Source organism: Arachis ipaensis, chromosome B4 (genome assembly GCF_059453495.1).
Source record: "Arachis ipaensis isolate K30076 ecotype BB chromosome B4, ASM5945349v1, whole genome shotgun sequence".
Taxonomy (NCBI): domain Eukaryota; kingdom Viridiplantae; phylum Streptophyta; class Magnoliopsida; order Fabales; family Fabaceae; genus Arachis; species Arachis ipaensis.
Window position 1 is genome coordinate 147141334 of NC_142439.1, and position 22819 is coordinate 147164152.

General features: G+C 37.9%; 3 protein-coding genes across 5 annotated transcripts; all 3 read left to right on the forward strand.

Moving 5' to 3' along the window:
- The first annotated feature begins 140 nt into the window (after window positions 1-140).
- On the forward strand, window positions 141-11455 carry LOC148569598 (uncharacterized). 3 transcript variants are annotated; one of them, XM_088485355.1, is made up of 2 exons: window positions 141-476; window positions 3009-4225. In XM_088485355.1, exons 1-2 carry the CDS (start codon window positions 257-259, stop codon window positions 3881-3883), a joined length of 1095 nt encoding a protein of 364 aa, XP_088341481.1. In that variant the 5' UTR covers window positions 141-256; the 3' UTR covers window positions 3884-4225. The 3 variants fall into 3 exon arrangements, 1 of the variants encoding a protein (XP_088341481.1); XR_015881119.1 differs by lacking the exon at window positions 3009-4225 and adding an exon at window positions 11412-11455 and having other exon boundaries at window positions 334-476; XR_015881118.1 differs by lacking the exon at window positions 3009-4225 and adding an exon at window positions 2133-2996 and having other exon boundaries at window positions 380-476.
- A 453-nt stretch (window positions 11456-11908) lies between these two features.
- On the forward strand, window positions 11909-15470 carry LOC107635654 (heat shock 70 kDa protein 18). Its single transcript, XM_016339193.3, has 2 exons — window positions 11909-12272; window positions 13566-15470. The coding sequence occupies exons 1-2, from the start codon at window positions 12056-12058 to the stop codon at window positions 15341-15343; spliced, it is 1995 nt and encodes a 664-aa protein (XP_016194679.2). The 5' UTR covers window positions 11909-12055; the 3' UTR covers window positions 15344-15470.
- A 3618-nt stretch (window positions 15471-19088) lies between these two features.
- LOC110262481 (heat shock 70 kDa protein 18-like) lies at window positions 19089-21644 on the forward strand. Its single transcript, XM_021122248.2, has 2 exons — window positions 19089-19404; window positions 19748-21644. The coding sequence occupies exons 1-2, from the start codon at window positions 19188-19190 to the stop codon at window positions 21514-21516; spliced, it is 1986 nt and encodes a 661-aa protein (XP_020977907.1). The 5' UTR covers window positions 19089-19187; the 3' UTR covers window positions 21517-21644.
- The last annotated feature ends 1175 nt before the right edge of the window (window positions 21645-22819 follow it).

The following is a 22819-nucleotide window of genomic DNA, read 5'->3' on the forward strand; positions in this document are numbered from 1 at the left end:
TATTTTTCATTTCAATAAAAAATATTTTTAAAAAACAAATCTACTTACTTGTTAAGTATATTCCAAAATCCAAACACAAATATTTATTTCTATAATAACAGTGAGGGTAGTCTTTTTTTTTTTTTTCTTTTGGGAAATCAACCTATAAGTCTTCTGTATTTGACTATTTTCTATATATACATATACATAAACATCTATCTTATCTTGTAACTTGGCTGATTCTGATTCAAGTCATATTTCACTGAAAGAAGAGAGAATGGGAGATGGAAAAGCATCGTCATCAGTAGCCATAGGAATAGATCTGGGAACAACGTACTCGTGTGTTGCAGTATGGCGCAATGATCGAGTGGAGATCATAACCAACGACCAAGGGAACAGAATAACACCTTCTTGTGTTGCATTCAATGATACTCAAAGAATGATTGGAGATGCTGCTAAGAATCAAATTGCTGCCAACCCTACCAACACTGTCTTTGGTAACTATATTTCTCAACCTACCTACTTATTATTAACATTTAATTTACTACTTATATTATGTATGTTAATTTTTTGGTGTCTATAGAACTTGTGCTTAATTTTCTTAAAAATAGAGATGGAATAAAGTGAGACTTATCCTTTTATTTTTGAATTTTATGAATAAAATTTAAGCAACATAGAAGACACCAAATATGTTAGGATGGATTTTATTTCATATCTTTTTAATAACTTTATTTTCTATTTAAAAAAAGTTTCCTATTTGCATTTCTTTTAATTTTGAATTATTTGTTCCATTTATTGTATTTTAAAAATATTAATCTCTTGTTTTGAAAAAAAATCTCCAATAATGATACAGGTTTAAGAAAAATAAAAAAGTTAGGGGGTTAACTATATTATTAATCGAACTTTATTTTTCTATAAAATTAATTTTGTTTATTCACATAGCGTTTTATTGTATCAAGCATTCAAGATAGTTTTTTTGTTTCTTTGGTGGTTGTCCTTTGTAATTTCTTTTAGAAGTTTATTGTGAAACATACACAGCAGATCCAAACAATAGCAAGTTTAGAACTGGAAGAAGACATGATTCAGATAACATGTATGTTACGATGGGTAACCGGAGATTGATGGGTTAGATGGCGTTGGTTGGCCCAAATGTATGAAGTAGGAGGCTTTCAAGTAGGTCTGCAACTCGGGGGCCTCCGTCCAACTTGTGCTCGTGAAAGAATGGGGGGTGGTACCTGCAAAGACACTCCGATGCCTAAGTCAGCAAAGGATTAAGCAGGTTTAGAATGTATTGGAACCTAGAGATACTTGAGGGGTGTCAGTGTATTTATAGTGGTGAACCAATAACCACCGTTGGAGTAGTGCCACCTTTGTAGGGTGTTAACCATCCCTTTATCTTAGGGAGGTTAAGATATGGCTCTTGGAAGTGGTTAGAGAGATTCTTGGGGCAGTTACTCATTTGAACGAGCGTTTATCTGCCAGCTAGCCCTCGTACCCGACTTCTTTAGAGCAAGTCGTGGTGCGTACCGACCTCATAAGACGAAGGTTGGTATTGGGTGAGGCTCAATCCTTGGGATTAGGCCTTTTGTTTGGACCTGGACCTTTACTATTGGGCCATGGTATGAACAGTGCCCATACTCGAGCCCAATTTTCTTTCCAAGATTTGGGTTCGAGTATTCTACTCGGGATCGTAGCCGACTTGTTGGAGGACCGACGTGATGGTCTGAAACCGACGTGACTTTCCGTGTCCTTTTGGTTCTGACAGTTATGTCTAATCAAGCGTCGTGTCCGTTAGGGATGTGCGTAGGGATTGACGGTCTTGGTAACGGTGCATTCTCATTAATGACTGCCCCATTTTTACCATTATGCCCCTAGCATGTTTATAAATACTTTCCCTCTCTTTCATTTTTTCGTTTCTGCGATTTTTCAAATTTCTTCTTCATTCATTCGTGCTGCACTCTTGTGTTTCGAAGACTTTTACTTCCTCCAACCCTTATTTTCAGATAAAGGTTAGTTTTTTCCCTTTCTGTAACATGCTTTTCTATTTGCATGCCTTTATTTTGTAGATAGATAGGTTGGTTTGTAGACTTTAGTTCCGTATTCCCTCCCTTTAGAGACCGTGTTTTTGATTTTCCTTTTCTTTTTCTTTGTAGGTTTTTGTCATCCTTTTTAGGAAAAGAAATGGCTTCCGTAGATGTTCTTTCTCAGTGGGTTGATGTCACGGTCCTAGGGGAGGAACCCTTGGTCGATACTGAGTTTATCACCCACCTTCGTACTCGCCACAGAATTTGTACTTCTGAGGAGGACGAGCCAAAGTATGAGTTGATAGTCCCGGGTCCAGAAGACCGGGTTTGTTTTGGGAGGGCCAATGAGGCGGCCCCTCATTTTTTCTTTATGTATGAGTGTATGATCACCCGTTTGGGTATTTTTCTTCCTTTTTCAGATTTCGAGATGTCTGTTTTGCATCACTATCGAGTTGCCCCTACTCAGCTTCACCCCAACTCTTGGGGTTTTTTGAAAATTTATCAATTTATTAGCCAGGCTTTGGAGTTCCCGACCTCTTTGAAGATTTTTTTCTATTTTTTTCATATGACCAAACCCTTTAGTGGGCTAAACAATAAGCAACAGTGGGTGTCTTTCCGAGCCATACAAGGTCGGAGAGTTTTTACCCTTTTTGATGAATCTTTCCATGACTTCAAAAATTATTTTTTCAAAGTGCAAGCTGTAGAGGGTCACCACCCCTTTTTTCTGGATGATAATTTTTCTCCCCGCTTTCCTTTATACTGGCTGGAGGCCTCCCCCTGCGAGAAATATGGTCTGGACGACCTGGATGAAGTAGAAGCAGCCATTGTGGGGTTCCTCCGAGAAGTGTGGGGGAGGGCCCCATATTTGGACACTAAAAAGTTTTTTCAGGGGTCTCTGACCTTTGTCCAGGCACAGCTAGGTAGCTTTCATTTGTTTGTTAGGTTTCCGACTTGTCTGACTGACTTTTCCGACTTGGCTTAATCTATTATCTATTGTTTTTTCAGAGATGTCGAAGACAAATGCTCAAGAGTCTTATCAGAGAGTCCAGGAGGCCAGAGCAAGGTCTCGCGCCGGGACTGGTAGTGCCAAGGCGATTATCTCTCCTCCTCCTCCTCCTCGGAACGTTGGGACTCCTTCCCAGCCCATTGTGATTTCTTCTTCGATTTCCTCTCAGCCGCCCCCCTCCGCCCGACCTTTTCCTGAGCCAGAGAAGAAGAAGCGCAAGACCTTAGAGTCTGGCTCTTCCGAGGCTAAGGCGGATGTTCTTGCATTCGTCCGAAAGAACATCTACCCCCATGCTCGCATAAGCATGGATGATGTTTCTGTTCGAAACCACCTTACCACTCTGGTTAAGGAGAGTCTCAAGGCGGCGGGGGTTTGTGGCAAACTCTTGGATATTTTTGAGAAGGCTCCACTCAGTTCTTTGGGAATGACCTCGAGGGTCGAAGAGCTGGAAGGGAGGCTTCTTATGTTTCAAGAGCATGAGAGGGAGTTGAATGAGGAAGTCGCCAAGTTGAAGGAGGAGAGAGATAACCTCCGGGAAAAGGAGAGGAAGTTGCAAGCCCAATGCAACATGGAGGTGGGCTTGAGGAAAACAGCGCAGGCCAGCTATCAAAGTTTATTTGAAGATCTTGTGTCTGTGAAGAATGATCTGTTGAATTCTCGGAAGGCCTATACCGAGTTGGAGGACTCTATTGCTGATGGCGCCGAGGAGGCTTGGAGGATTTTTAAGGAGCAGGTCGGAGTCATTGCTCCTGACTTGGACCTTTCTCCTTTAGATCCGGACAAAGTCGTCATTGATGGTGCTATTGTGGATCCTCCTGCCCCCCGTAATCCTTTCCGAGTCAGAATTGAAGACTCGGGGGCAGAGGATCATTGAGTCCCCTCCTCGCCCTAAGGGCGCTCCGAGCTCTTCTACCGTTCCTCCGACTTCCTCTTCATCTCCTATGGATGCCTCTCTTCCCGGTCCTGGTGGCGCTCTTCCTGACTCTGGTGGTGGTGATCCGTCTACTCCTCTGCAAAAATAACTTTATATGGCTATATGGGGGCCCGGCCTGTGGGTCCCCCTTTTTTAAACTTTTTATATCTGTTTGTTGGTGGTGACGTTTGTTGAACAATTTCTTTTGGCCTTTTAAGGCCGTGAACAAAACATTTAAAAATACCCTTTTTTAATAAGGGTTTAACAAAATAAATACCCTTTTTTGGATAAGGGTTTAAGTTACCTTATGCGTGCATGCTTTTCTGATTTTGATTTTTCGAAGTCCCCTTGATCTTTTTCTGAAAACCTTTCCTTTGGCTTGTCTGTTTTTTGAGCCTTTTTGTTTTAAGGACTTTAGGACAGCCTTTAAGCTTTTTTCTGGGTTTTTTCGATCTCTTTTTTGTTATTCCTTATACTCAACTTTGTTTTATTGAGTTCTTATGACTTAGGTTATTTTTGCGATGCGTTTTTCTTCTACTCGGTTCTTCATTCCGATTTACGGGTCGAAGTGTTTCCGAGCTTCTCTACTCGGGTTTTCATTTCGACTTATGAGTCGGATTGTTTCCGAGTTTCTTACGATCAACTTATATAACCTCTTTACACCGACTTGTACTTTGTCGTTTTATCCTGACGACCATCTAGGTCGGTTCATGGGATTTTCACGTTTTGTCGAGCTTAAGTCGGCGCGTTTCGTAGAAAGAAAGAGAAAACAAGAAGGAATTTATAAGAGATATTTGTAAAATGAAAAAAGATCTTTATTTATTGGGGTGGTACCTTCTTGCTACTAAGGGTTTTTAATAGCCTATTTTCCCTTAGCCTCTACTATGATGCCTCGTTAAAAACCCTTCTCCAGAAAAAACCCTTTGATTTTGGGAAAAAATCATGAAGTTGGGAAAAGAGTACATCAGGGAGTAGAGTTCGCTTTTAACTGTAGTACCTTTTCATATTACAAGCATGCCACGACCTCGGTAATTCGGTGCCGTTCATGTCGGTCACTTTATAATAACCTTTTCCTAAGACCTCATTGACTTTGTATGGTCCCTTCAATTAGCAGCGAGTTTTTCTTCCCCTGACTTGTTGACTCCAATGTCGTTTCTGGTCAAGACCAAGTCATTCGGGGCAAATGTTCTTCGAATGACTTTTTTGTTGTACCTTGTAGTCATCCTTTGTTTCAACGCTGCTTCTCTTATCTGGGCTTGTTCTCGTACTTCGGGAAGTAGGTCGAGCTCTTCTTTGTGCCCCTGTATGTTCCCGATCTCGTCGTGGAGAATTACCCTTGGGCTTTGTTCGTTGATTTCTATTGGTATCATTGCTTCTACGCCATAGACTAGTCGGAAGGGCGTTTCTCCAGTGGCGGATTGGGGCGTTGTCCTGTAAGCCCATAGCACTTGTGGGAGCTCTTCAGCCCAGACTCCTTTTGCCTCTTGTAATCTTTTCTTTAGCCCTGCCAGTATGACTTTGTTGGCTGCCTCGGCTTGCCCATTAGCTTGCGGGTGCTCCACCGAGGTGAACTGGTGTTTTATTTTCATACTGGCTACTAGACTTCTGAAGGTAGAATCGGTGAATTGGGTTCCATTGTCTGTAGTAATGGAATAAGGTATCCCATATCTTGTGATGATATTTTTGTAGAGGAACCTCCGACTTCTTTGAGCAGTGATGGTGGCCAATGGTTCTGCTTCTATCCACTTTGTGAAGTAATCTATTCCCACGATTAGGTATTTGACTTGTCCTGGCGCTTGGGGAAAAGGACCTAACAAATCCATTCCCCATTTTGCAAAGGGCCATGGAGAAGTGATACTGATGAGCTCCTCTGGGGGAGCCACGTGGAAATTTGCATGCATCTGACATGGTTGGCACTTTTTCACAAATTCTGTGGCATCTTTCTGCAAGGTCGGCCAGTAGAATCCAGCTCGGATTACTTTCCTGACTAGTGACCTTGCTCCGAGATGATTTCCGCAGATTCCACTGTGGATTTCCTCTAACACCTCGGTGGTTCTTGAGGTCGGTACGCACTTTAACAATGGTGTTGATATCCCCCTTCTGTAGAGAATATTTCTCACCAAAGTGTAATGTTGTGCTTCCCTCCGGATTTTCCTGGCCTCTTTTTCCTCTTTTGGAAGGATGTCAAATTTCATGTATTCGACCAAGGGGTTCATCCATCCGAGGTTTAAACCGACTACCTCAAGGACTTCTTGTTTGTCTTCTATTTTTACCACTGAGGGTTCCTGGAGGGTTTCTTGGATCAGGCTTCTGTTGTTTCCTCCTGGCTTGGTACTTGCTAGCTTGGATAGGGCGTCCGCTCTGCTGTTTAGATCCCGAGTTATGTGTTTAATCTCGATTTCTGCAAAGCGCCCAAGGTGCTCCAGAGTTTTCTCCAAGTACCTCTTCATATTTGGGTCCTTTGCCTGATACTCTCCGCTTATCTGAGAGGTCACCACTTGTGATTCGCTGTATATCATCACCTTTGTGGCACCGACTTCTTCTGCCAGCTTCAATCCAGTAATCAAGGCTTCATACTCTGCCTGATTATTTAAAGCTGGGAATTCAAATTTTAGGGAAACCTCTATCTGGGTTCCTCTTTCATCTACCAATATTATGCCTACACCGCTTCCTGTTTTGTTGGAGGATCCATCTACATAGAGTTTCCATGTAGTTGGTTTTTTCTCCTGATCCCCTGCGTATTCTGCAACGAAGTCGGCGAGGCATTGGGCTTTAATCGCCGTCCGAGTTTCATATCTTAAGTTGAACTCGGAGAGCTCTATTGCCCATTGAACCATTCTCCCTGCAACATCCGTCTTTTGGAGGATTTGCTTCATGGGTTGGTTCGTACGGACTCTTATTGTGTGAGCTTGAAAGTAAGGCCGTAGCCTTCGTGAGGCTACTACTAAGGAGTAGGCAAACTTCTCTAGTTTGTGGTACCTTAGCTCAGGGCCTTGTAGAACTTTACTGATGAAATATACTGGATGTTGTCCGACCTCGTCTTCTCTTATCAGGGCTGATGAGACAGCCTTGTTTGCTACAGATAAGTATAGGACGAGGTCTTTTCCGGCTACGGGTCGGGTCAGAATAGGAGGTTGGCTTAAGAATTTTTTGAATTCCTGGAACGCCTCCTCGCATTCAGGGGTCCATTCAAACTGACGTCCCTTTCTCAATAAGGAGAACAGTGGAAGGGATTTTAGTGCTGATCCTGCCAAAAATCTGGAGAGGGCTGCAAGTCGGCCATTCAGCTGCTGAACCTCTCTCAAACAAGTCGGGCTTTTCATTTCCAGGATAGCTCTACACTTATTGGGATTGGCTTCGATCCCTCTTTGTGTTAGCATAAACCCTAGAAATTTCCCTGCTTCCACTACGAAGGCGCACTTTGCGGGATTTAGTCTCATCCCGTGCATCCTTATGGTGTCAAAGACTTGTGAAAGGTCTGACAAGAGGTCGACTTCCTTCTTGGTCTTTACCAACATGTCGTCGACGTATACTTCCATTAGGCTCCCAAGGTGAGAGGCGAACACCTTATTCATCAACCTTTGATATGTGGCCCCTGCATTTTTCAATCCAAATGGCATGACCACGTAGCAGAAATTAGCTCTGGGTGTGATGAATGATGTCTTCTCCTGGTCTGGCTCATACATTGGGATTTGATTATATCCCGAGTAGGCGTCCATGAATGATAAGTATTGATACCCCGAGCTGGAGTCCACTAGGGTATCAATACTTGGCAGTGGATAAGGGTCCTTGGGACATGCCTTATTCAAGTCGGTATAGTCGACACACATTCTCCATTTGCCATTTTGTTTTTTGACTAGCACTACATTGGCTAGCCATGTTGGGTACTTGACTTCTCTGATGAAGCCAGCTTCCAGGAGCGCCTGTACTTGCTCTTCTACTATTAGGGCTCGTTCTGGGCCGAGCTTGCGTCTTCTTTGTTGTATAGGTCGGGATCCCGGATAAACCGAGAGTTTGTGGGACATGAGCTCGGGGTCTATCCCAGGCATGTCGGAGGCCTTCCAGGCGAAGAGATCGGAGTTATCTCTTAGGAGCTTAGTTAACCCTTGTTTTAGGGTTTCCCCTAGGTTGGCTCCTATATGAGTATTTTTCCTTCCTCTTTGCCGACCTGTATCTCCTCGGTTTTTCCTCCCGGTTGTGGTCGCAGCTCTTCTCTGGCTCTTGCACCACCGAGCTCTATTGTGTGAACTTCTCTGCCCTTTCCTCTCAGATTTAGGCTTTCATTGTAGCATTTCCTTTCCAACTTTTGATCTCCCCTTATTGTTGCTATCCCCGCTGAAGTCGGAAATTTCATGCAAAGGTGGGGTGTGGATACCACTGCTCCGAGTCGATTAAGAGTAGCTCTGCCGATTAAAGCGTTATATGCTGACCCCACATCGATGACTATGAAGTCTATACTCAGAGTCTTTGATTTTTTCCCCTTTCCAAAAGTGGTGTGGAGGGGTAAAAATCCCAGTAGTTTTATTGGCGTGTCCCCTAATCCGTATAAGGTGTCGGGGTAGGCTCTTAATTCTTTCTCATCCAACCCTAGTTTGTCAAAAGCGGGCTTAAAAAGGATGTCCGCTGAGCTTCCTTGGTCTACTAGGGTTCTGTGGAGATGGGCATTTGCCAGGATCATAGTTATTACTACTGGATCATCATGTCCAGGGATTATTCCTTGCCCATCTTCTTTTGTGAATGAAATGGTAGGGAGGTCGGATGACTCCTCTCCGACCTGGTAGACTCTTTTGAGATGTCTTTTGCGAGAGGATTTGGTGAGTCCCCCTCCCACGAACCCCCCTGAGATCATATGGATATGTCTCTCCGGAGTCTGCGGTGGTGGGTCTCTTCTATCCATATCATCTCGCTTTCTCTTTCCATGATTGTCCGACCTTTCTATGAGATACCTGTCAAGCCGACCTTCTCTAGCCAGCTTTTCTATCACATTTTTAAGGTCATAGCAGTCATTTGTGGAGTGACCATATATTTTATGGTACTCACAGTAGTCGCTACGGCTCCCCCCTTTTTTATTTTTAATGGGTCTAGGGGGCGGCAGCCTTTCAGTATTACAAATCTCTCTGTATACATCCACTATAGAAACTTTTAGAGGAGTATAAGAGTGGTATTTTCTTGGCCTCTCGAGACCGAGTTCTTCCTTTTTCTTGGTTTTCCTCTCCCTCTCTTTTGTTGAGGGAGGGTGCCCGGGTCGCCAACTCAGGTCTCTCAGCTTAGCATTTTCCTCCATATTGATGTACTTTTCAGCTCTTTCCTGTACATCACTTAGAGAGACGGGGTGTCTTTTAGATATGGATTGTGAGAAGGGACCTTCTCTAAGTCCATTGACTAACCCCATTATGACTGCCTCTGTGGGCAGGTCTTGAATCTCTAAACATGCTTTGTTGAATCTTTCCATATAGGCTCGTAAGGATTCTCCGACCTCCTGTTTTATTCCCAGGAGGCTCGGTGCATGTTTTACTTTGTCTTTCTGGATAGAGAACCTCATCAAAAACTTCCTTGAGAGGTCTTCGAAACTGGTGACCGACCTCGGGGGGAGGCTGTCGAACCACTTCATCGCCGCTTTCGATAGAGTGATCGGGAAAGCTTTGCATCGCGTAGCGTCGGATGCATCAGCTAGGTACATTCGACTTTTGAAATTGCTTAAATGATGCTTCGGATCCGTGGTTCCGTCATAGAGGTCCATATCGGGGCTTTTGAAGTTCCTCGGAACTTTTGCCCTCATTATGTCCTCGCTGAAAGGATCCTCCCTTCCTAGGGGTGGTTCTTCTTGCTCGTCATGGGAGTTGCGACCTTTGAGGGAGGATTCTAACTTCAAGAGTTTTCTTTCTAACTCTTTTCGTCGTTCCATCTCCTCTCTTAGGTTCTTTTCAGTCTCCCTTTATCGCTCCCGTTCTTGTTCTAACTGTTCCAGGCGACTGTGGACTAATCCCATGAGTTCAGTTGCATGGGACGGTCCCTCTTTCTCTGATTCGCGCCCTTCTGAAGAGTTCACCTTCGGATTTTTTACTCCGGAGGTACCTTCCCTGTGTTGATCATTGGTTCCCTGGTGGAGGGTCAAGTCTGCATCGTTATTACCTGTGTCCAGATTCTCTTGTTTAGAATCTGACTCCACATGACCCTTTTCGGGGGATCTGTCCTCCATCACTGGTTGATCTCTTGGGTCCCCGGCAATGGCGCCAATGTTACGATGGGTAACCGGAGATTGATGTGTTAGATGGTGTTGGTTGGCCCAAACTTATGAAGGAGGAGGCTTTCAAGTGGGTCTGCAACTCGGGGGCCTCCGTCCGACTTGTGCTCGTGAAAGAATAAGGGGTGGTACCTGCAAAGACACTCCGATGCCTAAGTCAGCAAAGGATTAAGCAGGTTTAGAATGTATTGGAACCTAGAGATACCTGAGGGGTGTCAGTGTATTTATAGTGGTGAACCAATAACCACCGTTGGAGTAGTGCCACCTTTTTAGGGTGTTAACCGTCCCTTTATCTTAGGGAGGTTAAGATATGGCTCTTGGAAGTGGTTAGAGAGATTATTGGGGCAGTTACTTATTTGAACGAGCGTTTATCTGCCAGCTAGCCCTCGTACCCGACTTCTTTAGAGCAAGTCGTGGTGCGTACCGACCTTATAAGACGAAGGTTGGTACTGGGTGAGGCTCAATCCTTGGGATTAGGCCTTTTGTTTGGACCTGGGCCTTTACTATTGGGTCAGGGTATGAACAATGTATAAATTTTTAACTATGGTAGGAGTATATTAAAATTAGTTATTTAAATTATTAGTTTTTAGTATAAAATGTCTGTTAAAATATAAAATATATATTAAAAATAAATTAAAAATATATATTTAGATATAAAATACATTATATTTGATTATAGTAATTAATTTTAATATATAAATAATATTTTTGATAAATTTATATATATTATATATAAAAAATATTATGTATGTACACATAAACGATTAACTACTAAGTCTGTTATTATGTATTTATATATTAATACATGTAGTGTTTAATTTATTTTTAAATATATATTTTATATTTTAATTTTATTTTATACAAATAACTAATTTAATTCCTAGTTTTTAGTGTATATGTGACGAATATTAATATTTGAATTAGTGTATTACAGTATTGTGTGTTGACCAAAATGTTAACATGTGTCCAATATTTACTCTGTGCGTTGACTCTCTACTGCAAAATTTACTCACCTGTAATTACACTAAATAATTTTATTTTCAACAAAAATACTAATATTTTTTCATATAAAAAAATTAACCTTAAAATAATATTAATTATAATTAATTTTTATTATATTAGACTAATTTAATTAATAAAAAATTTAGATCCATAACATTATTCTATTATTTATTGAGTGTTAAATGTATTATGATTATTTATTACATATCCCAAGTCCTAAGTCCTAACAAACCTTATTATAAGTCGTTGTAAGAGAAGCAACTAAGCAAGTGGGAACGAGAGAGAAAGCAATATGGAAATTGCAATGAAGCATGCTGCAGGTACATGCATCTATAACCCTACGTACCTCTTATTCTTATTTTGTGGGAAAAAAAAAAAAACAACAACACTACGCTCCAAACATTCCTTGTCCTTCCCCCTTTGCAACTGACTATGTTGAATTGTCAATATTATTATTATTATTATTATTATTATTATTATTATTATTATTTTGGGTGTGTGAAAAATTAGTGTAAGAAACATCAGTAATTTTTTCTAACTTTGAATGATAAATAATCAAATTTCTCTCCAAATGAATATATTGGAAATTAATCTCTTAAACTACATGTTAAATAAAATAAGCTTTAAATTTCATTTTTGAGAATTTCATTTAATTTTTTATTGGAATTGGTCCAAGTGGTCTAAGTGTAATATTTTTTTCATATAAGTATATTATTCCAAACACCTAAATATTTATTTCTTTAAGGGTAGTCTTTCTTTTTTTTTTTTTTTTGGAAGTCAACCTACAAAGTCTTCTGCATTTTCTATATAAACATACATAAGCATCTATCTTATCTTGTAACTTGGCTAATTCTGATTCAATTCATATTTCACCGAAAGAAGAGAGAATGGGAGAAAAAATTGCATCATCAATAGCCATAGGAATAGACCTGGGAACAACGTATTCCTGTGTTGCAGTGTGGCGCCATGATGGAGTGGAGATCATAACCAACGACCAAGGGAACAGAATAACACCTTCTTGTGTTGCATTCAATGATACTCAAAGAATGATTGGAGATGCTGCTAAGAATCAAATTGCTGCCAACCCTACCAACACTGTCTTTGGTAACTATATTTCTCAACCTACCTACTTATTATTAACATTTAAGTTAAAGCATGTTTTTTATCCCGTATGTAATTTTTTTTAAAAAAAATACACCTATCTAACGTTAATTTATTCTATTTTATTTTTAATATCTTTATTCACTCAATTTTATTCATAATATTTTTTATTTGTGTAAAATTATCCTAAAATATTTTTAATTTTGTTCTTAATATTTTAGATAGAGTTAATATCCAACGGTCATTTTAACACAAATCGAAAATACTAAAAACAAAATTGAATAAAATTACACATTAAAAATATTTTTTTAAAATAGTTAACTACTTCTTTGATATTCGAAAGATTCACGATAAAAAAAGACCCTGAGAAAATGTTATTGACAAAACAACCGATGAATGATTTAAAAATGCGACAAAAGCAACTAATAAATATTATATTTTTTTAAGTGTAATTTTTTTCTTCGTATTTAGCAAACATATTATCTATTTAATCTGAATTTTTCTGCCAATATTTAAATAAATATTTAAAAGGTACACAAAAAATTTTAAAACAAAATTTGATCTCTATATTTTTTTTATTTTTGAAAAAAAATCAGTAATCCACAATTAAAAAATAAAAAATTTTACTTGACATAAAATTATAAAATTTTGAGAATGAAAATATTTTATTTTTCTAATGATACTCGCAAAAAAATTGCATCAAACTATGATTTCTAAAGTCATTTTTTAGAATATATATTTAATATCTAGTTCTTGTTATCACATTTTTAAATCTTTCGAAAATTTATTTGTTGTTAATTTATTTTAAAATTATTTTTGTTAACGACGTAAACTTTCAAATACTATTTTAATAATTTTTTTTTTATAAATCACAAATGCTGAACACAAAAAATATATTTACTCTAACTTTTACTTATGTATGTCGTTCGTCATCTTTTCCTCCATGTCAAAATATTAAGTGTGATCTTCATTGACATAATTTGTTAGTATTTTCATGCTAATTAAGCTAAGCATGCAGCTTACCAATTTGTTATTAGAGAGATGTTAAGGCTATCAGGATTTACTTCTTGGTCGTTGAGGCATAGAAAACGTGTTATAATTATTATTATTATTATTAGCGTTTATTTTTTCGTATCATTTCAATGAGTTTTACTCTCTTCATTTTCTAATAAAAATCCTATTTGCCTGCATTAAATATTATTAGTGTACACAAACATGGTTGGATTTAATTGAGTATAAGTTTTGTATTCAACGTTTTGAGCTTGTTTTAATTTTGTTCTCATTTTTTTCTTACAGACTCAAAAAGGTTAATTGGTAGGAAGTTTAGTGAACCCCATGTCCAGAATGATATGAAACTGTGGCCATTTCAAGTTACCAATGTTGATGAAATTCCAATGATTATAGTTGAGCACAAATCTGAGAAAAAATCTTTGACTGCTGAGGAAATCTCATCAATGATCTTAGCAAAGATGCGCGAAATCGCAGAGCAATTTCTTGGAACACAAGTAACGAATGCGGTTATTACAGTTCCGGCTTATTTCAATGACTCTCAGCGCCAAGCTACCAAAGATGCCGGCCAGATCGCCGGCCTTAATGTACTGAGCATACTCAACGAGCCAAGTGCCGCAGCCATTGCTTACGGCCTCGACACTAGAGATTATTCTAATAATTTTCATGGTATCAGAACTGTCTTCGTCTTTGATTTTGGCGGTGGTACGTTGGATCTTACTCTTCTCACAATTGACAACAAAGGAAATATAACCGTCAAGATCCATGGCGGAGACACGCATCTCGGTGGACAGGATTTTGATGCCGCAATGGTTGAATTCGTTGCGAGTGAGTTTCAGAGAAAGAAAAGGCTCGATCTTAGAGGAAACAAAAGAGCCATATGCAGGTTGAAGGTTGCTTGCGAGAGAGCGAAGAGGATTCTCTCTTCAACAACTCAAGCTTCCATTGAGCTGGAATCTCTTCATCAGGGAATCGATTTCTATACCTCAATCACTCGCGCTAAGTTTGAGGAAATCAACAAGAATCTGTTTGAGAGATGCATGGAGCTTGTGAATCAGTGTTTCGCGGATAGTAACACGGCGAAGCAGAGCGTTGATGAGGTTGTGCTGGTAGGTGGATCGACTAGGATTCCGAAACTGGAGCAGCGGTTGAAGGACTTCTTCGACGGGAAGGATCTTTGCAAGAAGTGCATCAATGCGGATGAGGCTGTTGCATATGGCGCTGCAATCCATGCTTCAAAATTGAGCGGTGACAAAAATGAAAAGATTCAAGATCTGAAGCTCTGGGAAGTTACTCCTCTGTCCCTTGGCGTGGAAGTCAGAGGTTCAATAATGAACGTTATAATTCCAAGGAACACCGTGATTCCTACAAAGAAGCAAGATTGGTTTACAACAACCGTCGACAACCAAACAATAGTCACGTTTCATATCTACGAGGGCGAGAGGAAAATTGCAAGCAACAACAACTTGCTGGGAAGTTTCGATCTGGAAGTTCCTCCGGCACCTCGCGGCGCGTCGAACATTAATGTGTGCTTTGAAGTAGATTCCAACGGTATCCTACATGTATCGGCGGAGGAAATAGCAATGGGGTGGACGAAGAAGGTCACCGTAGTGAGCAACAAAGGAAGATTGTCGAGGGAAGAAGTTGAGAGGATGGTGAAAGATGCTGAGAAGTACAAAGCTGAAGATGAAGAATACAGGCAGATGGTTTCAGGAAAGAATAAGTTGGAGGATCTTGCTTACAATATGAGGAATGTGATTGAAGAAGAACCCGTTGCTTCAGAGCTATCTGCAGAAGACAAGGAAAGGATCAACAAAGCTGTTGATTATGCACTGAAATTGGTTGATGAGACTGATTTTATAACGGTGGATGAGCTTGTCAAGGTAGAGAAAGATCTAACTGTCTTTTATACAACTATTTCGAAGATCGTTCAAGATCTTGATGCTCGTGGTAATGAAAGTGAAAGAAAAACCTTGAAGAAAGACAGATTTAAGGTAGGAGCCAGCTTTGTCAATGGGTTGATTTCTTCTGTGTGTTCTGTTATCCAAGTAATACAGAATATGTAAATCGGTTTATCCTAAAATTTTAGGACCGATGAAAAAATAATTTAAAATTATCTTATTTTATTTAGAATTATGTAATTTAGTAATTTAGTAATTCGAGGAATAAAGATCTATTTTCTTGCTGCTACAAGTATTTACCATGGACTCAAATTTTTATTTTATGATTTACATAGAATGATACTTGTAACTTCAATATTTTATGCTTTTATTTTTCATACAACTATTTGTCATAAGCTGGACTTGTTGTTAGTGTTGCAAGTGTGAGGAGTGTTGAAGTTAGTCCCACATCAAAGAAAGCATGGAAGAGTGAGGAGTTTATAAGATGAGAGACCCATTAACTTGACGCCTTAAGGTTTTGAGTTGGATGTGGTGTCTTCTCATCTTATGTTCTCTCGCTTGATTCCTCCCCGAATTCTCCCCGGTTGTCGAGAGCTCCCCACGGTGGCCCCAACACTTGTTCATCATTTATTCCAGCGAGGAACTAGTATAAAGTACAATCATTGAAGTTTAACTTAACACAGCTGGTTTGAAAGTATAATCATTGAATTTTCTTATAATCAAATCAACATAAATCCCTTTAAATATATAACCACTCAGATTTAGGTAGAGAGTTGCAAACACAAATGACATCTGAAATGATGGTTGCACATCAACATGAGCTTAAGAATGTGTCTCCAACCTATCAGCAGATGAATAATATGAATACCAGTTCTTTGTACATTTCTCAATTTTTCTAAGTTCTTCCTCTCTTTCCTTTGCTCCCTCTTCTATTTGATGTCCATAGCAAAAATTTCTAGTACATGTTCCCATGACTTCACGCAAGGAGTAGTAACTTCATTCTATAAATAATTTGAAAAAGGGATCAAAGTTCAAAGAACAAAGCCAACGATTAAAACATAAATACTCTTAACGTAATATGACAAAACATAAGTCATAAACCATAAAATAAAAACACAATCAGCAGCACCTATTCCATTTAATGATATGTTTTCCTCATCAGAAGCAACATTAAAACTCATGCTGATTTTTTTCTTTCTATATAGTTGTAGAGGAATATATTATAAATCTCAACAAGTTACAATATGCTAACAAAATGAAAGTTAAAAATCTCATTCTTTCTTCCTCAAAGCTAAGTTTTCAGTTACTCCATTTCTTCCATCAAAATTGGCAGATGACTAATCATTTCAAGGGGGAAAAAGTTGTTAATAGAGAGTAGCTCAATTTAGCAAATTTGAAAATCCATTGAATTCAAAATAATGGAGAACAAAATTACCCCTCAAATATCATTTTCTATTGCACAAGCTTCTTTTTAGAATGAAATTGAGTCAGTATACATTTTTTTTTTTCTGATTCCTAATTTTCTTTACATGCTTTTCAGAAAGTATCACAACTTCTTTCCACCTTTTTTTGACAGCTTAAGTTCTTGATTTTCAATTGATAAACCCAGGAATCCATTAATCTAAGCTTAAATCAACTTCCAAAAACGAATGACACCAAAACTATACTTTGAAAAGTAAAAATATAATTTTTGTTCTTTATCAATTTTCAAACCCCACCAACATGAATAATTGAATATACCAATTGGTTCTTGTTCATACTCTGAACCAATACTATAGTCAAAATCCAAATAAACCAAAAAGGTCCAATCTAAGATTGACCTTTTTTCATCCATTCGACCTCGTCTAAAGAGGTCGGGGTCGACATAAACCTTTCTCCAAAGAAGTTGGGTTCAAGATAGGCTGGCTAGCAATACCTATTCAAATAGGTAACTGCCTCTAAAATCTCTCAACCCCTCTCCAGAAGCCATATCTCAACAACCCTAAGATAAAATGACAGGTATCCATCTTCAAAAGTGGAACTACTATAACGGTAATTATTGGATCACCACTATAGATACACTAACATCCTTCAAGTATCTCCAAGTTCCAATACTCTCTAAGCCTGCTAAATCCTTTGCTAACTTAGGCATCAAAGTGTTTTTGCAGGTACCATCCCCCATTCTCCACAATACGCAACTCGAACGTAGATAAGTCGGAGCCCACCTTCCTTTAACGTTTGGCCAATCCTTCAAACCCAACTCACCTATCTTAAGTTACCTAGGTAACAGTTCCTAACTAGTAATAACTAATAGCTATAGTATTATTTTTAGTCATACAGAGCTACGTCAAGTTGCACATGATGAATATGCACATGCATGAACCAATAGATTCCTCCTGTCTTAAAAAGATTTTCTCCCATATATATTTAAAAATATTATGTATATACACTTAATATAATTGATATATATTAACCAGCTAGTCGTACTTTTCTATATATGCACTATTTTGTTCTTAATTATTATTAGTAATATTTTAATTACAACGAACATAGTACACTGGCAATAGTTAACTTTGATGGCGAATATTAATATGCCAATATATAGGGGTTCAAATCTTTTATTAAGGTCACATGCAAACAATAATCTTGGTAAACTCAATAATAGTAGAGAAAACAATAATGAACTCCACACACATACTCTATCTTCCATCCTCGTCCTATAGCTAGCAGCAGCAGCCAAAATTGAAAGTGTCTTAAAAGTCTTTTTCTTCTCTTTCAAAAACTTATTAAATGAAGGAATATATACAAACAATTATATATATATATATATATATATATATATATATATATATATAGCATTCTTAACTGACCACTAACCAACTAGAAAATATTAAAAATGTGAATTGGATTTATAATAATTGAGTTTGAGATCAAAATGATTCATTTAAATTTTTAAAAAAATTAGCTGTATGATTATTACAGCGATTAAATTGAGTATTAAATGTATTATTATTTATTACATATCCTAACAAACCTTATTATAAGTCGTTGTAAGAGAAGCAAGTGGGAAAGAGAGAGAATGCAATTATGGAAATTGCAATGAAGCATGCACATCATCTTTATGAACCCTACCTACCTCTTATTTTGTGGAAAAAAAAAACAGTACGCTCCAAAAATTCCTTGTCCTTCCTCCTTTGCAGCCGCAACTGACTGTGTTGAATTGTCAACATTTTATTATTATTATTATTTTGGGTGTGCGAAAAATTAGTGTAAGAAACATTAGTAATTTTTTCTAATTCTGAATGATAAATAATACAATTTCTCTCCAAATGACTATATTGGAAATTAACCTCTTAAACTACATATTAAATAAAGGAAAAGTCTAAGGGCCAGCAATTTTTGTGTTTTTTGGCCAGCATTTAACCATCAAAACAAAACTGAGTGATCTCCCACCATTAGATGTAATCTCACACCATTAAAAACACTATTGATGACTAATTGATGGTTACAAAACACCAAAATTACTGGCCCCTAGCATTCCTCTTAAATAAAATAAGCTTTAAATTTCATTTTTGAGAATCTCATTTCTTTTTATTGCAATTAGTCCAAGTGGTCTGAGTGTAATATTTTTTTCATATAAGTATATCATTCCAAACACCTAAATATTTATTTCTTTAAGGCTAGTCTTTTTTTTTTGGAAAGTCAACCTATAAAGTCTTCTATATTTTTTATAGGTGGCTACTCTAATGAAAATTTTATGATTGTCATCATGTGAAGATATTTCATTTTGACCATTGGATGATAGATTGTAGGACTTGATTTTTATTTGAAGTAAAAGTGTTACATTTATTCAAAGTGTTGCTAGACAAATAAATTACACTTTTTAAACAAGGATCATCATAAAAAGATGTTTTTAACATCTTCATGAGTAGTTGTCTTTTTTATATATACATACATAAGCATCTATCTTATCTTAGCTTATAACTTGGCTAATTCCGATTCAAGTCATATTTCACTGAAAGAAGAGAGAATGGGAGAAGGAAAATCATCATCAGTAGCCATAGGAATAGACCTGGGAACAACGTACTCGTGTGTTGCAGTGTGGCGCAATGATGGAGTTGAGATCATAACCAACGACCAAGGGAACAGAATAACACCTTCTTGTGTTGCATTCACTGATACTCAAAGAATGATTGGAGATGCTGCTAAGAATCAAGTTGCTGCCAATCCTACCAACACTGTCTTTGGTAACTATCCCAACCTACCTACTTATTTTTTGTTTTAAAAAGTCACAAAGCAGATCCAACCAATAGCAAGTTTCCAGGAGGCAAGAAGACATGATATTCAGATAACATGTATAAATTTATATATATTATATATAAAAATATTATGTACACAAAAAAAAATCAGTCACTAAATTAATTATTATATATTTATATATAAGTATATATAGTGTTTAACTTATTTTTTATGTATATTTTTATATTTCAATCTTATTTTACATGAATGGTTAATTTTTTGTTGTTGATTTTTAGTATATATGTAGTATGATAAATTATATATATTTTTGTTTTCATTTTTATCTTACAGACTCAAAGAGGTTAATTGGTAGAAAGTTCAGTGATCCTCATGTCCAGAATGACATGAAACTCTGGCCATTTCAAGTCACTAATGTTGATGACGTTCCAAAGATTGTTGTTGAGCACAAAGGTGAGATAAAGTCTTTCGCTGCTGAGGAAATCTCATCAATGATCTTAGCAAAGATGCGCGAAATCGCAGAGAAATTTCTTGGAACACAAGTAACGAATGCAGTTATTACAGTGCCTGCTTATTTCAACGACTCTCAGCGGCAAGCCACCAAAGATGCCGGCCGTATCGCCGGCCTGAACGTAATGAGCATACTCAACGAGCCAAGTGCCGCAGCAATTGCTTACGGCCTCGACACTAAAGATCATTTTCATGGAATCAGAACTGTCTTCGTCTTTGATTTTGGCGGTGGTACTTTGGATCTTACTCTTCTCACAATTGACAACAGTGGAAACATAACCGTCAAGATCCATGGCGGAGATACGCATCTCGGTGGACAGGATTTTGATGCAGCAATGGTTGAATTCTTTGCGAGTGAGTTTCAGAGAAAGAACAGGATTGACCTTAGAGGAAACAAAAGAGCCATATGCAGGTTGAAGGTTGCTAGCGAGAGAGCAAAGAGGATTCTCTCTTCAACAACTCAAGCCTCCATTGAGCTGGAATCTCTTCATCAGGGAATCGATTTCTACACATCAATCACTCGCGCTAAGTTCGAGGAAATCAACAAGAATCTCTTTGAGAGGTGCATGGAGCTTGTGCATAAGTGTTTCGAGGATAGTGACATGGCGAAAAGCAGCGTTGATGAGGTTGTGCTGGTAGGTGGATCGACTAGGATTCCGAAATTGGAGCAGCGGTTGAAGGACTTCTTCGACGGGAAGGATCTTTGCAAGAAGTGCATCAATGCGGACGAGGCGGTTGCATATGGTGCTGCAATCCATGCTTCAAAACTGAGTGGTGACAAAAATGAAAAGATTCAAGATCTGAAGCTCTGGGAAGTTACTCCTCTGTCCCTGGGCTTGAAAGAGCAAGGAGGTTTAATGAAAGTTATAATTCCAAGGAACACGATGATTCCTACAAAGAAGCAAGATCTGTTTACAACACAATTCCACAACCAAGAAATAGTCCAGATTCATATCTACGAGGGCGAGAGGAAAATTGCAAGCAACAACAACTTGCTCGGAAGTTTCGATCTGGAAATTCCTCCGGCACCTCGCGGCGTGCCGATGATTAATGTGTGCTTTGAAATAGATTCTAACAGTATCTTACATGTATCGGCGGAGGAAAGAGCAACGGGGGTGATGAAGAAGGTGTCTGTAGTGAGCAACAAAGGAAGATTATCGAGAGAAGAAGTTGAGAGGATGGTGAAAGATGCTGAGAAGTACAAGGCTGAAGATGAAGAGCACAGGCAGAAGATTGAAGCAAGGAATGCTTTGGAGAATCTTGCTTACAATATGAGGAATTTGATAGAAGATGAACCCGTTGCTTCAGAGCTATCTGCACAAGACAAGAAAAAGATTAACAAAGCTATTGATTATACATTGAAATGGATTGATGAGAGTGATTTTGCAACGGTGGATGAGTTTAAGAAGGAAGAGGAAGGTCTTTTGAGCGTGTTTGGTCCAATTATTTTGAAGATGATTGAAGATCTTGATGCTCGTGGTAGTGAAAGTGGAAGAAAAAGCTTGAAGAAACACAGTTTTGAGGTAGTAGTCAGCGTTGTCACTGGGTTGGTTTCTGCAGTGTGTTCTGTTATCCAAGTAATACAAGGATAATCTTAGTAATAATCCAACTTTTTTTTTGCTTTTATTTTTCATACAACTATTTGTCATATGCTGGACTTGTCCATCATTTATTCCAGCGAGGAACTAGTATAAAGTACAATCATTGGAGCTTAACTTAACATCGCTGGTTTGAAAGTATAATCATTGAATTTTCTTATAATCAAATCAACATAAATCCCTTTAAATATATAATCATCCAGATTAAGGTAGAGAGTTGCAAACACAAATGACATCTGAAATGATGGTTGCACATCAACATGAGCTTAAGAATGTGTCTCCAACCTATCAGCAGATATTGAATAATATGAATACCAGTTCTTTGTACATTTCTCAAATTTTCTAAGTTCTTCCTCTCTTTCCTTTGCTCCCTCTTCTATTTGATGTCTATAGCCAAAAATTTCTAGTTCATGTTCCCATGACTTCACCCAAAAGAATAGTAACTTCATTCTATAAATAATATAAAAAATGATATTGGTAAAATTTTGGTGTATCACTCAAATATATATTTGATTTTATAGTGTTTTTCAAAATGTTGGGTTAAAATATACAATATTTTTCAATAAATGAGTTTTACACCAAAATTTTTTCTATATCCAAAAAAATTAACCTCAAAATTCAAAAAATAAAGCCAATAATTATAACACTAAATACTTTTAACGTACTATGACCAAGGGAGATTTTAATAAATAATGGAGAACAAAATTACCCCTCAAATCATATTTTTCCTATTGCACAAGCTTCTTTTTAGCATGGAATTCAGTCAGCATACATTTTTTTTTTCTGATTCCTAATTTTCTTTACATGCTTTTCAGAAAGTATCATGGCTTCTTTCTACCTTTTTTTGACAGCTTACGGTTCTTGATTTTCAATGACAAACCCAATAATCCATTCATCTAAGCTTAAATCAACTTCCAAAAACAAATGACAGCATAACTATGCTTTGAAAAGTAAAAATCCTTTTTTTTTTCTCTGTCAATTTTCAAATTCCACCAAAAGCCTATAAGCAAAAGCAGTAGAAGAAGAAAAAAACTGCTTACCAAGTAGCCTCAAAAAACTGGTTGAATATTGGCGGCAGCACATATCTCATGTCCACCACCAAATATTGTACCTCTACAATGATTGGTTACTGCAGCCTGTGCACCTACCACAACAACAAAAATGGCATGCTTGTTCTATTCCTTCACTGCTTCATTGTAGAAACATTGCAACCAAGCTGCTCCTTCTGGAGTTGTGTTTCATGGAATGGTCCATAATTATTAGATTTCTCCTATTATAAGGAGAAGACTAAGAAGAA

Excerpts from the sequence above, each read along its gene's own strand:
- LOC148569598 (XM_088485355.1), top strand. The coding sequence starts at position 257 with ATGGGAGATGGAAAAGCATCGTCATCAGTAGCCATAGGAATAGATCTG. Across the intron at positions 477-3,008 it reads CCCTACCAACACTGTCTTTG|AGATGTCGAAGACAAATGCT; the intron begins GTAACTATATTT and ends TTGTTTTTTCAG.
- LOC107635654 (XM_016339193.3), top strand. The coding sequence starts at position 12,056 with ATGGGAGAAAAAATTGCATCATCAATAGCCATAGGAATAGACCTGGGA. Across the intron at positions 12,273-13,565 it reads CCCTACCAACACTGTCTTTG|ACTCAAAAAGGTTAATTGGT; the intron begins GTAACTATATTT and ends TTTTTCTTACAG.
- LOC110262481 (XM_021122248.2), top strand. The coding sequence starts at position 19,188 with ATGGGAGAAGGAAAATCATCATCAGTAGCCATAGGAATAGACCTGGGA. Across the intron at positions 19,405-19,747 it reads TCCTACCAACACTGTCTTTG|ACTCAAAGAGGTTAATTGGT; the intron begins GTAACTATCCCA and ends TTTATCTTACAG.